This window comes from Schistocerca nitens, chromosome 4 (assembly GCF_023898315.1).
Source record: "Schistocerca nitens isolate TAMUIC-IGC-003100 chromosome 4, iqSchNite1.1, whole genome shotgun sequence".
Classification (NCBI taxonomy): domain Eukaryota; kingdom Metazoa; phylum Arthropoda; class Insecta; order Orthoptera; family Acrididae; genus Schistocerca; species Schistocerca nitens.
In genome coordinates, this window is record NC_064617.1 from 713,050,082 (window position 1) to 713,066,162 (window position 16,081).

Consider the following 16,081-nt stretch of genomic DNA (forward strand, 5'->3'; position numbering starts at 1 on the left):
GGCAACGTGGGAAGAGATTAGTCGTACATCTCCTGCTTATCTCTGTCAGTGTCAATGCACGAAACTATGCAAAGCTTTTCACAGGGGACGTAATTCTCAAATTATATGAATGCGTGATGTCTGTTCTTTTGGGCAGTCGGACATGTCCGAAAGAACAGACACGGCGCATTCATATAATCTATTCGCCTTGATTGACAATTATTAATCCTCTATCTTCAGATCGGACGCACATTTACGTTCGACCTTCAGCGGAAATCTAAGCGAGCATGGAGGACTTGGAAACATTGTCAAACATGTTGGTTTTGGTGGTCCAGGTGTTATGGTATGGGGAGGAGTAATGTTGCATGGGAGAACTGATCTCGAAATCTTTGACCACGGTATGTTCACCATTTTATTTATTTATCGTATGGCTCGTAACATCACAGTAAAAATTACAAAAATGGTTCAAATGGCTCTGAGCACTATGGGACTCAACTGCTGTGGTCATAAGTCCCCTAGAACTTAGAACTACTTAAACCTAACTAACCTAAAGACATCACACACATCCATGCCCGAGGCAGGATTCGAACCTGCGACCGTAGCGGTCGTGCGGTTCCAGACTGTAGCGCCTTTAACCGCTCGGCCACTCCGGCCGGACGTAAAAATTACAGAAACAACACGATTTTTTAAAAAAATCACATATGTATAAACAGAACAATAAATAACAGTTTGTATATAAGGACAACACCAATTGTAAATTTACACTCACAGAAGAGCAATCACAAACAAACGTCCAGCTTAGATAATATATAGTCGATTGCCCCTTGGGTCGCCATTAGGAAATCCTGTGGATCACCCTCATATGTCCTTAGTGGGCATTCCTGCACGATGTGTTTGACCGTCTGTCCCTCAGCGCCACAGTCGCAAGCGGCCGAAGGAAGTTTACCCCATCTGTGTAAGGAGTCGGCGCATCTCCCACAGTTGGTTCTGATGCGATTACGAGTTGACCAAACTTTGCGAGGGCAATCAAATCCTTTTGGTTTACTAAAGATGCATGGCATACTGTGGCAGTTTACTGCTGTTCTGCTCTCCCATTCCTCTTTCCATCGGTCATTTATTTTAAAGTTGGTTTGGTGCAGCGCCTGTGCGGTCTTTAGTGGAGGATGCCTAGACCGGAGTCGGTTTCCTTGGATGTCGTGAGTATCTTCATGGATTTGTAATTGAGCGTTGGTCATAATTTTTTGAAATTCTCTAACCAGAGCGTGTTCTCGGCGCAGGTTAGGAGGGGCTATGTTACTGAGAACGGGCAGCCACACTGTAGGAGTTGGCCTGATTGTGCCTGATATAATACGCATTGTTGCATTAAGTTGACTATCTACCATGTGTGTGTGTTTGTTTTTGACCCACACTGGGGCACAGTATTCTGCCACTGGATACACCAAGCCAAGTGCAGATGTTCTTAAGGTAGATGCTGTGGAGCCTCAAGTGGTGCCACAGAGCTTCTGCAATATGTTGTTGCGTGTTTTAAGTTTCGCTGCAGTTTTCATCAGGTGTTCTTTGGATGTTAGTGTCCTATCTAGGGTAACTCCAAGGTACGTTGGGTATTTGTTGTGATTTATTATTTTCCCATCTAGATATACATGTAGTTCTCTGTTGGCCATTTTGTTGTTCAAATGGAAGGCAGATACTTCCGTCTTTGTAACACTAGGTTGTAGCCTCCATTTTCTTAAGTTCTCGCTAAGAATCCCTAGGTCACTCGTAAGGATATCTTCAGCAGTTTCTATATTTCTGTGGGCTGTTGCCAGAGCCCAGTCGTCAACATATCCAAATTTGCGCGATCTGGTTTCAGGCATGTCAGCGATGTAAAGGCTGAAAAGAAGGGGCGCAAGGACAGAGCCTTGTGGGAGTCCATTATTGAGTTTCATCTGTTTACTTCTCTCATTCCCCATTATTACTTGGAAGGTTCTATTTGACAACATATCATCAATGAGGTTGGTTATCTTCTTGCAGGGGACGGCACAGATTAATTTGTACATGAGTCCCTGTTTCCAAACTGTATCATAGGTTGCTGTTAGGTCTATGAATGCTGCAGCTACTTTGTTTCTTCAGCAACCCCGCCTCTATATATGTTGTCAGTGAAAGGACTTGATCTATACAGCAGAGATAGGGACGGAATCCTGCTTGTTCGATAGGAATTTTTTTGAGTATAGTTTGGCCTATTCTGTTGAGGAGCAGTCTTTCTAGTAATTTATAGACCATACTGAGAAGGGCAATGGGGCGATAACTCTGGTCTATCGCCTGGTTTACCAGGTTTCAGGACTGCGATGATCTTTGCTCGTTTAAGTGAGGGAGGAATGTTACCCACTTGGAGAATGTCCGTAAAGAACTTAGCCAGCCATTGTTTTGTGTAAGCTCCGACATGTATGAGGAACTTCACCAGTCAACGTTATTATGACATCTACATCTACATCGATACTCCGCAAGCCACCTGACGGTGTGTGGCGGAGGGTACCTTGAGTACCTCTATCGGTTCTCCCTTCTATTCCAGTCTTGTATTGTTCGTGGAAAGAAGGATTGTCGGTATGCTTCTGTGTGGGCTCTAATCTCTCTGATTTTATCTTCATGGTCTCTTCGCGAGATATACGTAGGAGGGAGCAATATACTGCTTGACTCCTCGGTGAAGGTATGTTCTCGAAACTTTAACAAAAGCCCGTACCGAGCTACTGAGCGTCTCTTCTGCAGAGTCTTCCACTGGAGTTTATCTATCATCTCCGTAACGCTTTGACGATTACTAAATGATCCTGTAACGAAGCGCGCTACTCTCCGTTGGATATTCTCTATCTCTTCTATCAACCCTATCTGGTACGGATCCCACCCTGCTGAGCAGTATTCAAGCAGTGGGCGTACAAGCGTACTGTAACCTACTTCCTTTGTTTTCGGATTGCATTTCCTTAGGATTCTTCCAATGAACCTCAGTCTGGCATTTGCTTTACCGACGATCAACTTTATATGATCATTCCATTTTAAATCACTCCTAATGCGTACTCCCAGATAATTTATGGAATTAACTGCTTCCAGTTGCTGACCTGCTATTTTGTAGCTAAATGATAAGGGATCTATCTTTCTATGTATTCGCAGAACATTACACTTGTCTACATTGAGATTCAGTTGCCATTCCCTGCACCATGCGTCAATTCGCTACAGATCCTCCTGCATTTCAGTACAATTTTCCATTGTTACAACCTCTCGATACACCACAGTATCATCTGCAAAAAGCCTCAGTGAACTTCCGATGTCATCCACAAGGTCATTTATGTATATTGTGAATAGCAACGGTCCTACGACACTCCCCTGCGGCACACCTGAAATCACTCTTACTTCGGAAGACTTCTCTCCATTGAGAATGACATGCTACGTTCTGTTACCTAGGAACTCTTCAATCCAATCACACTATTGGTCTGATAGTCCATATGCTCTTACTTTATTCATTAAACGACTGTGGGGAACTGTATCGAACGCCTTGCGGAAGTCAAGAAACACGACATCTACCAACTGTACTTCTTCCCAAAGTACGACTCTTCAGGTGTGCATTCGGCCGCGACTTCATTTTTATGGATGACAGTGTGCGACCACATCGAAATGCGATGCTGTAGGAGCTCTTGGAACGAAAGGATTTTCAGCGAATAAACAGGCCTGCTCGTAGCTCCGACTTACCTCCCACCGAGCCCGTGTTGGATACGTTGAGCAGGCATATTTTGGCACGTTCACATCCACCAATGGTCATGCAGCAGTTGCCAAAAGCTCTGGTGAAGGAATGAAATACACTACCACAAGAACACTTACCAACATCGCGCCCAGCATGGAAGCACGTTGCAGAGCATGCACTGCGTCCATGGTGATAAAACGCACTATAAAGAACCCTGTCTCGCGTTTTGTAATGTCCAGCGAATCATCATGAATGGCAGCGACTGCGCTGAATAATACACTGATTGAAATGAATTCCTGGCTTTAAATCAGCATTTGTCTTCACTGCTTGCACTTTGTGATAGCGTAGTTAGTGCCCCAGTAGATCTCCCTACACTGTATTCTTCTAAGTGTGCATTTATGGGCAAGTTGATGGGTAATCACTACTGCATCTTATCCCTCATGAACCAACACATTCTCCTCAGGCGCTACTGTGAAAACCATTCTTTGTTTAGAATCTTGGCTTTAACAATCCAGTTTTTCGTAAGTTTGTATCTTTTAACTATGATGACATCTGTTGCGAAGATTTTCTCTCTTCATTTCTTCGGCTATCTGAGCACTTCATCCTATTGCACCGTACATTTAATGCGTGTCTGCAAGTTTCTGTAATTAATAATGCTCCATTTTCGGCAACCAGTCATGAACTGCAAAGAACTACATCACGGTTGCGCATTATTTCTCGCTGCAGTTTGCAGGTAGACATTTCTATACCTTCGTGCGTCATTTGGGCAGAGCATCTTTATTTACATCGATCATGACCGTGGAACAGCACGAGCCATTCTTATCAGCAAAGAGGTCTTCAGATATAGCGTTTTAGACCAGTGCTGCATGTTTACTGCAGAGCTGTTTGTCCTTAATCAGCCCATCATGTACATCCGCGACACGGAATCTCTAAGCTTGTCGTATCTTTTAATTCCTAGAGTGGTCTCTTGCGCGATGTACACTTACCATCATATAGTAAAAGGATCCTGGAATACCTTCACTCGTTCGCTGATGTTGGCACAAGTGTCGTTCGTATGGGTTCCTGGACATGTCGGCATGTGGTTGAGTGACGCTGTTGATACTGCTGCCGCCAAGGGTGCAATTCTTGTGTTACGAAGCGTAGTGGCCGAACCTTTTCTCTGTTCCCTTTTCCTTCCTAAAAGTCAAATTAATCGGTACCTAGCAGATCCTCAATACCCTTTTCCGTTCCTATGTTCATTAGGCCATGCGGTTCTAGGCGCTTCAGTCTGGAACCGCTTGGCCGCTACGGTCGCAGGTTTAAGTAGTTCTAAGTTCTAGGGGACTGATGACCTCAGAAGTTATGTCCCATAGTGCTCAGAGCCATTTGAACCATATGTTCATTATTATTGTCAGCAACTTCAAAATATTACCTGCTAGGTTGATTGTTCGATAGTTCTCCCATCTATCTTCCTTTGGTTTGTGTGGATGTTATTCTTCTGAAAGTCCGATAGTGTGGCTCCAGTCCCACCTATTCTACACCCTAATTTGAATAATTGGTCGATTGCTGCTGCCGAAAGAATGTTACCTGTGAATTCTGTCTCATTTCATTGCAAGTCTACCAAAGGTCTGTTAAACTGTGGTTCAAATACTAGATTGCTGACACTCCCATTTCTTCATCACGCCAGCAGAGAGTTCCTACGCCTCATAGAGACCTCCTACTCTTTACACGTATGTGCCCTCTGCTTTTGCGAAACCTCGCGGTGTGTGGCTGTGCAATCGTACCGCCACACACCTCTCAATACCCTATGTAAAATTTTAATTGCCCAACGGAATCGCTATCTCAAAAATGAACCTAACATGGAATCCTAAGGTGGGAAATTGCTATAAAATTGTACTGAATGACTAATTTTTCTCAGCTGACAAATAATAGTAATAATAATGATTAATTAGGAAACTACAAGTTACGTCAAATGAAAAACAAATATTATATTAAAATGAATGACATAGCAAAAGACTTAGTGACATGAGTGTTAAAAAAGATTGCAGTAAAGGTACGAAGCAAGTGGGAGAGCACTATCGAATTAGGATTCACATTCAATCACTAATACGAACGCAACCGATATTTTAGTTACTCCAGTCGTTGGCTGAGTAATAAATGAAAACGATGCTATGAAGTCTGTTCAAAAAATTCCGGAATATTCGTAATTTCACACCAGCGATGTGTTGGAGCGAAATGCGTTTGGCATCCCTGCACACGCCTGTTTTTGATGTGTAACTCCCGGAAGTTTCACTGTTGTATGTCTGTTAATTATTGTTCAGTGCTGTATCGAGTAGAAAGTTGTGCTGCACGGGTTGCGAATTTAGAGATGGCAGAGTTAGGGGAGCAACGCGTCGGCATTAAATTTTACGTGAAACTCAAGAAAAGGTTTACAGGAATACGCCAAACGATGCAGGAAGCCTACGGTGATGAGTGCTTTAGCCGTTATCGGCGTTACGAATGGTTCACAGCCGGAGTTAAAGATGTCCCTCGTTCAGAACGCCCTTCGACGTCTACCGACGATGCTCATGTCGGGAATGGCAACGAAACTGTGCGTGCCAATCGAAGACTGGGTCTTCGAGAGATTGCAGAAGAATGTAACGTTTCAGTTGGAGCATGTGATGAAATCCAGACACAGTATCTTGGTCTTGGAATACATCGTGTTGCCGCCTAGCTCGTCCCACAGATAATGAATCAAGACCAGAATGACCTTCGACTTGCAATCTTTGAAGAGCTTTTGGATCGCGCAAATGTTTCTTAAGAGAATCATAATTGATCATGAGACGTGAGTCTACGATTATGATTTTGAGACCAAGGTTTAATCTTCACAATTCGTTGGGAAAGGTTCTCCAAGACCAAAAAAAGCTGATCAGATCAGGTCAAATGTTAAAGCCTTGCTAATAGTTTTTATTTTAACTTTGAGTGATTAGTTCATCATGAAATCGTGCCACAGGGAGAAACTGTTATCGAGGGTATTATCGGGACGTGTTGCGATGTCTGCGAGAAAACGTGAGAAGGTAACGGTCTGAAATGTGGCGAGACAATTTATGGCTCTTTCTTCACGATAGCGCACCCGCACATACGTCCTTGTTGGTGCGTGACTATTGCAAAAATGACAAACTGCCTATTGGCTTCTGTCTCGGGTTCTTCGGCCGACGTTCATCTAATGATTTTTCTGACGTTTCGCCAGCACGAGTGGCTGGCATTGTCAAAGCTTCACCCTCCATTGCCGGTGGTGAACTGGAGCCGAGCTCGCGGGCGCAGGCTATATGTACCTGGCACGCCAACGTCCGAGGGCTTCTCCGCGGTCATTTCCGGTGCGGTTCTCCTCTTGCTACCTGCGACGGTCGTTCGCTGCAGTACGGGAAGCCAGGATCCGTTGACCTTAAGGCTTTCCTCTTTCTTGTTCAAACTGTTCGCGTGTTTTTGTATTTCTACAGCTTCTCTGAACAAGCGCGTGTGATAGTGGTTCTCTACAGCCAGAACTTCCGTGTCGGCGAATTTTATTACATGGTTGGTCTCATTCAGTGCGTGCTCTGCCACGGCCGATTTCTCCACCTGCCCCAACCTGCAATGTCGCTTATGCTCTTTGATCCTGGTGTTAATGGATCGTCCAGTCATTCCGACATAAACTTTTCCGCATGTGCATGGTATGCGGTATATTCCCGACATTGCAAGTGGGTCTCTTTTCTCCCTCGCCGATCTAAGACACTCTTTGATCTTCCTTGTCGGTTTGAAAATCGTCTTTACGCCATGTTTGCGCAATATACGGCCGATTCTGTCCGTCACTCTGGGAATGTATGGCAGAAAGGCCGTACCCGACAATTCTTTTTCCGGTTCCTTACTTCGCCGAGGTTTGGGCTCTGTTACACTTCTAATATAATTTGTGGAGTAACCATTGCTCCTCAGGACAGTTTCCAGGTGTTGCATTTCTCGTTTGAGGTGTTGCGGCTCACATATTCGTCCTGCTCTCGTTACGAGCGTACTAATCATGCCTCTTTTCTGGCTCGGGTGGTGGTTTGACAGTTTGTGCAGGTATCGGTCCGTGTGAGTCGGTTTTCGATACACGCTGTGTCCCAGATCTTCGCCGTCCCTTGTGACCAGAACATCTAGAAATGGCAGTTTCTTGTCCTTTTCTACTTCCATGGTAAATGTGATGTTGGCATGGAGGCTGTTCAAGTGTCTTAGGAAGTCACTGAGCTGTTCTTCACCATGGCTCCACACCACGAAAGTATCATCGACGTACCTGTACCACACCTTAGGTTTGCAAGTCGCCGAGTCCAGTGCCTGTGCTTCGAATTGTTCCATGAAGAAGTTGGCCACCACTGGACTGAGAGGACTACCCATGGCGACGCCTTCCAGCTGTTCGTAGAAATCGCCATTCCACGTGAAATAGCTCGTGGTGAGACATGCATGGAAGAGCTTTCTGATGTCTAGCGGAAAAATGGAACCGATGTGCTCCAGAGCGTCACTGAGTGGCACTTTCGTAAATAACGAAACAACATCAAAGCTGACCAGGATGTCGTTTGGAGGACATCATTGCCAACACCGAAGCAGCCATTCGTACCCTTCCTTGTGAAAGGGCAGAGGAAATACGCACGGAAACAGCCAGGATACTGCGCCGAGCAAAACCACCAGCTTGCAACCTGAAGAAAGAAGAGGTACAAGCCATTAAGAATCTCAACGCCGACAAGAGTATATTGGTACTGCCTGCCGATAAGGGGAATGCGACCGTCGTAATGAAGACCGAAGATTATGAGCAAAAGATCCGAGACCTATTAGATCCGACGACGTACCGAAAACTAAGCGCAGATCCGACGCAACGTATCACACGGAATACGAATCGATTAATCAAGGCGTCTTCTCTGCCGGCGGACATACAGAGAAACCTGCGCAACACAGAAGCCCTACCACCTCGGCTGTATGGATTACCCAAGATCCATAAGAACAACGTTCCACTGAGACCGATCGTTAGCGCTCCTGGATCACCGACATATAAATTGGCAAAACACTTGGCCTCTCTGCTCCAGCCACACGTGGGGAAGACCGACACATACATTAAGGACTCAGGACATTTCATTGAGAAGCTGAAGAAACTGAAACTTGCACCAAACGACATCCTGGTCAGCTTTGATGTTGTTTCGTTATTTACGAAAGTGCCACTCAGTGACGCTCTGGAGCACATCGGTTCCATTTTTCCGCTAGACATCAGAAAGCTCTTCCATGCATGTCTCACCACGAGCTATTTCACGTGGAATGGCGATTTCTACGAACAGCTGGAAGGCGTCGCCATGGGTAGTCCTCTCAGTCCAGTGGTGGCCAACTTCTTCATGGAACAATTCGAAGCACAGGCACTGGACTCGGCGACTTGCAAACCTAAGGTGTGGTACAGGTACGTCGATGATACTTTCGTGGTGTGGAGCCATGGTGAAGAACAGCTCAGTGACTTCCTAAGACACTTGAACAGCCTCCATGCCAACATCACATTTACCATGGAAGTAGAAAAGGACAAGAAACTGCCATTTCTAGATGTTCTGGTCACAAGGGACGGCGAAGATCTGGGACACAGCGTGTATCGAAAACCGACTCACACGGACCGATACCTGCACAAACTGTCAAACCACCACCCGAGCCAGAAAAGAGGCATGATTAGTACGCTCGTAACGAGAGCAGGACGAATATGTGAGCCGCAACACCTCAAACGAGAAATGCAACACCTGGAAACTGTCCTGAGGAGCAATGGTTACTCCACAAATTATATTAGAAGTGTAACAGAGCCCAAACCTCGGCGAAGTAAGGAACCGGAAAAAGAATTGTCGGGTACGGCCTTTCTGCCATACATTCCCAGAGTGACGGACAGAATCGGCCGTATATTGCGCAAACATGGCGTAAAGACGATTTTCAAACCGACAAGGAAGATCAAAGAGTGTCTTAGATCGGCGAAGGAGAAAAGAGACCCACTTGCAATGTCGGGAATATACCGCATACCATGCACATGCGGAAAAGTTTATGTCGGAATGACTGGACGATCCATTAACACCAGGATCAAAGAGCATAAGCGACATTGCAGGTTGGGGCAGGTGGAGAAATCGGCCGTGGCAGAGCACGCACTGAATGAGACCAACCATGTAATAAAATTCGCCGACACGGAAGTTCTGGCTGTAGAGAAGCACTATCACACGCGCTTGTTCAGAGAAGCTGTAGAAATACAAAAACACGCGAACAGTTTGAACAAGAAAGAGGAAAGCCTTAAGGTCAACGGATCCTGGCTTCCCGTACTGCAGCGAACGACCGTCGCAGGTAGCAAGAGGAGAACCGCACCGGAAATGACCGCGGAGAAGCCCTCGGACGTTGGCGCGCCAGGTACATATAGCCTGCGCCCGCGAGCTCGGCTCCAGTTCACCACCGGCAATGGAGGGTGAAGCTTTGACAATGCCAGCCACTCGTGCTGGCGAAACGTCAGAAAAATCATTAGATGAACGTCGGCCGAAGAACCCGAGACAGGAGCCAATAGGCAGTTTGTCAACAAGTGGCCACGAAAGCCTCAACAATTTTGTATTGCAAAAATGGTTCAAATGGCTCTGAGCACTATGGGACTCAACTGCTGTGGTCATAAGTCCCCTAGAACTTAGAACTACTTAAACCTAACTAACCTAAGGACAGCACACAACACCCAGCCATCACGAGGCAGAGAAAATCCCTGACCCCGCCGGGAATCGAACCCGGGAACCCGGGCGTGGGAAGCGAGAACGCTACCGCACGACCACGAGATGCGGGCAACTATTGCACAAAAAACGAAATCACGTTCTGACTCATTCCTCGCATTCTCCAGACCTGGCCCCTACGGACTTCGTTTTTATTTCCAAAGTTGAAACCCCCGTTGAAAGGACGAAGATTTGCAGCGATAGACGAAATAAAAAGAAAAAATAATTGCAGACGGATGTTTACGCGATCCAGCAAGAGGCTTACCAAGACTTCTTCCGGAAGTGGAAACGGCTTTGGGATCGGCGTATCAATTGTGGAGTAGGGTATTTCGAAGGGGACCACGCTCAATAAGTAAAAGGTAAGCATAGAAAAATTTTGTGGAGAAAGTTCCGGAATTTTTTGAACAGACCTCGTATCTTTGGAACCGGAATTAACGGTACTGTGTCAACGGCGCACCAGCTTTGCATACATCAGCTCCCACCCTGTGCCGGTGCTGATGCATATTCCCAACAGACTGCTGTGGCGGTAAGTCGGCTATGCATTGTCGCATGTGAAGAATAAGAATATTGCTCGCCAGGACTCGGACACCGTGAGGTGCCATCCACCGTCTTAACTCAGAGTCCTCGACGTCTAAAAACAGCTACCTTTCACCTTCCACTTTCAAACCAAGAGTGTGTATCTTCACGTGTCCCTGCTCCCGACTCTGCTGTTTGCGCCGTTCCGGGCGCAACCGCTTATCAGGAAAGAAGCTCCTGTTTTCCGCCAGTTGCGTGAAAACTGCAGCTTTTAATAAATTATCGCCACAGGTGTCTCCAGACGGGAGCCAGCCAGAGCACATCTTTCTCGCCAGTTTGCTGTAGAAATTCCCGTCTGACGTCAGTAGGCAATGTGCCAAACAGAGCGTTGCATGCTCCTCTTCCCACTGTGTAGACCCAGACATTCCAAGACTTGTCATTTCTCACCATAAATTATTAGCTGGCACCCATCACTTTGAGACAACGGCGACCAGCCTTCTTCGGAGCCGAACCGTGCTAAATAACGGGAACCCTCACTTAGCTTGATTGACACTGTAATTCGGTGAGGCCCCTGAGGTGGCTCCTTGAAACGCGTAAGATGGAACAAAGGATCTGAATGCCGCGTTGTCCCCCCTGTCGTTTTCGAAGCAATGTGCGAACTGAGCGGTTCTCACGCATTTGTAGAGTAGAACTGCAAGCTTCGACCGACGACCACTGCAGTTTTATCAAATACATTTCCCAGCATTAAATAGCGTCATGAGACTTACAGCGTGGTGAAAGTAAAGTGCCATGCCTATAGTCAGTCGTGACCAGGGACAGATAAAAAAAAATGTGTGTGAAATCTTATGGGACTTAACTGCTAAGGTCATCAGTCCCAACTGCTAAGGTCATCAGTCCTTAAGCTTACACACTACTTAACCTAAATTATCCTAAGGACAAACACACACCCATGCCCGAGGGAGGACTCGAACCTCCGCCGGGACAGGGACAGATAAATTTAGCGTATAAAGGGAAGGAAGAAAGTCAGACGGCTTGTAAACTTTTGCTTTGAATTTAACAATTAAGTACCACGCGCGCGGCGCTCGGGGTCACAGTACGAACTAGTAACACCTGAAGATAGGCGTATAAGAGCCTGAAACCTCTCGTGTTCTAAATAAGAAATACCTTACAATATTTTCAACGTCTGGTACCTCTTGCATTCTTAATGTTGACGTCTTCCTTAATGTCGCATTCTTAATGTTGACGTTTTTCCTTTTCACTGAAGGTTGTTTTGACTTTTTTTATGTGCTGAATCTGTCTTCCAAACACGCATTTCTTTTTCAATTTCTTGACATCTTTCTTGCTGTCAGTTCGTTTTAGTTTCTCTGCATTTCTTGCTTATTTCATTCTTAAGTGACGTATACTTCTGTATTCCTGTATTTTCAAAAATGTTCAAATGTGTGTGAAATCTTTTGGGACTTAACGCTAAGGTCATCAGTCCCTAAGCTTACACACTACTTAACCTAAATTATCCTAAGGACAAACACACTCATCCATGCCCGAGGGAGGACTCGAACCTCCACCGGGACCAGCCGCACAGTCCATGACAGCAGCGCCTGTATTTTCCCGAACATTTATGCGATTCCTTCTTTCGTCGATCAGTTGAATTATTTCTTCAGCTTCACAACTTTTGTTTGAAGTTACCTTCCTTGTACCTATATTTGTCTGTACAACTTCTGTGATTGCACTTTTAGAGGTCTCCAGTCCTCTTTAAGCGATCTGCCTGTTGTGTTCGGACCCACGTCACAATTCGTCAGTACTTCAAAATTCTACTTCTTGCCACAAAACGGTTCCTCCTGGCAATTCTCTTAAACTAAACCCATCATTACTACCTTTCCTAATGCCAAATTGGTCGCCGTGTGATAGATCGTCGCCGTCTGTACAATTTTGGCCCTACAAGTTTGGGACAGCCTCTAGTTCGGGCGATCGCGCACCCCGTGTAGGATGACAACTGTAAGTGGGATGAGTCCTGCCAGGATTTGACAGTGCCGGTGCTGGGGTAGGCGGACAGATCTTCGCCTGGCGCGCTGCCCTGGTGCGTTTCGCCTGCTCTCGTTGGCGGTCTCGGGGGAGTGGTGGGGATATGTTGCGGCCGGGGTCATGTGCCAAGTGGATGACACTGTGCGCTGCGCCAGGCCGCGACGCGCCGCGCCGCTCTCGTATTTTCGCTCGTGTTTTTCTCGCCGCTAGCCTTCTTTTGTCGTTTCTTCTGCCGCGCGCCCTCCTCCGGGCGCTCTAGTTTGCTCCTCCGCCGGGGGGAAAATCAGAATGCGGCAACGACCGCCACTCGGCCAGTGTATTCCGCGGTAGCCGCGAGCGCGCGCGCCGCCCTAGTCGCACAGACGTGTGTGGGTCAGCGCTCCACCTGTGGGTGCTACGTCTTCCGGTGTGCGGTGGACGCAGCCGGCGCCAGTGCCAAGTCGCCACTGCGCATGCGCGGTAGCTACTCTGCCGTGTGACTCGTTGGAACTGCTGCTCAGTGTCGGTGCCTGTGTAATTTTTTGAAGCTGCAAGTGTTACTTACAAAAGTGCATCGTTTTCTACAGTTTACGCCAGCTATTCCAAAGGAATAATTTCGTACTAATATCCTTCTCTCATTTCGTTTGTATTGTTTCTTTCGTGTTCTTCGAAAGGCTTTATTTTCAAGGAGTCAAGGCGGCTGTGAGTAGCAAAACTGTGTACTTGTACGATTGCGTCAGTTCCTGATGATGAACTCACCATTGCGGCGGAAACGTTTCATTACGAGCAGGATTTCCATGAGGAGCTTCGAGAGACATTTCTAGTTCAGTTTCTCAGATGGTCGGTCGATGTCGGTTGACTGCAGAGGCTAGCTCTTTCATTGTGACTCTTGTAACTCAGGTGAAAACCACTACACATCTTCCGAGTGGAAAATTAGAGCGCTCAAAATCGGGAACTTTTGACATTGATCGGTTATTCTCTCATTTCACCTCACCACTTAACTCTTTTAACCACGTCAGGTACTACAAACGCGGAAGTGTGTCCCAGTGACGCGCATTTTCCTTCAAATTTTAGCGATACCTTTTCGTCGATTCACACGTAACTTGAATCAGCAGTTTTCTCTGAACTTGGCACTATTTTCAAGTTGTTAACCTGCTGCAATTTGCGAAACCACAAATTACTATTCTGGCGTCTGTGCTGTCGCGCCAGAAGCATCCGCTGGCGGAAAGTAACAAGTGAAGTGGTTGTTTTCGATTGTCGCTGGTAGGCGCGCTGGCTCCGTATGTGCCTGACAGCTGCTGAGCATCGCACTTAATTGGGCGGCATCTGAGAGCGGGCCGAGCCGTGCTGTCCTCTCCGCGGCGGGCAGTGAGTCCCAGTGCAGTGTATTTCTGGCCGTGAGTAACGCAGCGCGCCGGCCACTGCCTGCCATCCTGTCTTACACGGCGGTGAGAACAACAACACTATTACGCGACTTTTTGACACAGTATGTCAACTGGGAATCGTTTTCAAACCCGCCGCCGTCGCCTAGAAGCTGAGACAGCCGAGAAACGTGCGACGGGCACGGCAGCAAGTGAAGCCGTGCGTGAGTGGCAAACGTCTCAATACCGCCGGCGTCTAGCTTGTGGCTTCAGGAACAGAAATTAAACTCATCTTTCCACTTCAAAGTATTCGGATTCTCTGTTAGGCAGATCAGTAAGACACCGCACTCTCTTCTTACTAGTTCCAGATTTTGTTGTCTCCTTTTTTCTGCTAGTTAAGATTACTTCGGTTTCGTCCAATATGAGTAGCATGTTTTTCAGATCAGCGTTCGATACGACACATTTCGGGGCCCTGTGTGTGATGTTCGACTGGTTGCTTCGAGCTCCTAAGTGACGTGTGCAATAGAAAAGCAGTGAGGCAGTGAGCAGTGGTTAAGTCCTCTTCCAGTGGTGTGCAGTGCGCTGTAGTCAACTAACTGTTGAGTGCGAGGAGCAGAAGGAAGTGCTGACGTCGTAGTCGCCAGCTCGCTTTGTGTCGCATCCGGTAGCAAGTGGCTGACTAGTGAGACGAATACCGCATTGCGTGTTTGGAGTGTCGATGCTGTCGGAAGCGGCGGACGACATGGATTCGTACGCGGCCGACGAAGAAGTGACGTTTCTGCTGCGCCTGCGGCCGACGCCGTCGCCGCCCGTGCCGCGTCGTAAACCCAGCTACGCCGGCATCGGGGGCGGCGGAGGCGGGGGCGGCAGCAGGCCCGGTTCGGGGGTGGGTCCGGGCGCAGGCTGGGATGTGTACATCGAGCGGCGCGGCTCGTCACCCGCCTACTACCAGCAGCAACCGCTCCACCAGCTGCCCCCTGCCAGCAACGGGTGGGGATCTTCTCCCGCGTTTGGCGGCGCCGCCCCCGGCTCGGGGTGGGACTTGACGGTCGAGCAGCCGGCCCCGGGGCCGCCCCCCGGTATGTTCTACCGCCCCCAGCCGCAGCGGCCGCAACCGACGTGGGAGCGGCGCGCGTCCTCGCCCGCCGCCCCCGGCTACTTCTACCAGCAGCAAGCGCTGCCCGCCGCAGAGGTGCCCTCTGCCTCCTGCTGGGAGCGGCGCGCCTCCTCGCCCGCCCCCGGATGCTACTTCCAGACGCAGCAGGTGATGCCCGTGCCGACCGCGCCACCCCCGACGGAAGTGCTGGGGGCGGGCGCGTCGTGCTGGGCAGGCTCGCGGCCCGCCGCCCCCTCTGCCGCTGAGGAATACCGGCCTGCCACGGTTCGCGCGCCGACGCCGCCCCCGACGTCACAATCGCGGCCACCCAAGCCGCCGCCCAAGCTGCGCGACGCCGTGCGCCGTATGTCCGCCCCCAGCCCCCGTGCCAGCCCTAGGGTCAGTAGCTCAGCCTCCAGCAAGTGTATGCCCTCGCTTTGCTTGCCGGTTTGCATGGAAACAACCATAATGCCCAAACTCGCTTAGCTTCTGCAGCACTTTCATTCTTGCTTATGGAAGCACGCATTGAAATAATAAGCATACAAAGTGCATAAAAATCAGTTGACAATAATATTAGAGTTCGGTAGGACACATTGAATCGTGCAAAATTGGCCCATTAAGCATTATACAGCGTGGTCAGAAAGCCTGAAAAGTTTGTAAGGGTGTTACAGGATAACCTGTGCTGAGAAATAATTGTGAAGAA

The 16,081-nt window shown here is 48.0% G+C and overlaps 1 protein-coding gene across 2 annotated transcripts in view; it reads left to right on the forward strand.

The window, feature by feature from the left end:
- LOC126252757 (liprin-beta-1) overlaps positions 1–16,081 on the forward strand; it is a 1,040,988-nt gene that overhangs the window by 686,537 nt on the left and 338,370 nt on the right. Inside the window, exon 1 of one of the 2 annotated variants that reach the window (XM_049953678.1) lies at positions 15,232–15,777. The exons of the other annotated variant lie outside the window; for it this stretch is intronic. Coding sequence (XP_049809635.1) covers positions 15,364–15,777 — 414 coding nt within the window. The 5' untranslated portion in view covers positions 15,232–15,363. Of the gene's footprint in view, positions 1–15,231; positions 15,778–16,081 lie in introns of those variants that run through there. 2 annotated transcript variants of the gene reach the window in all.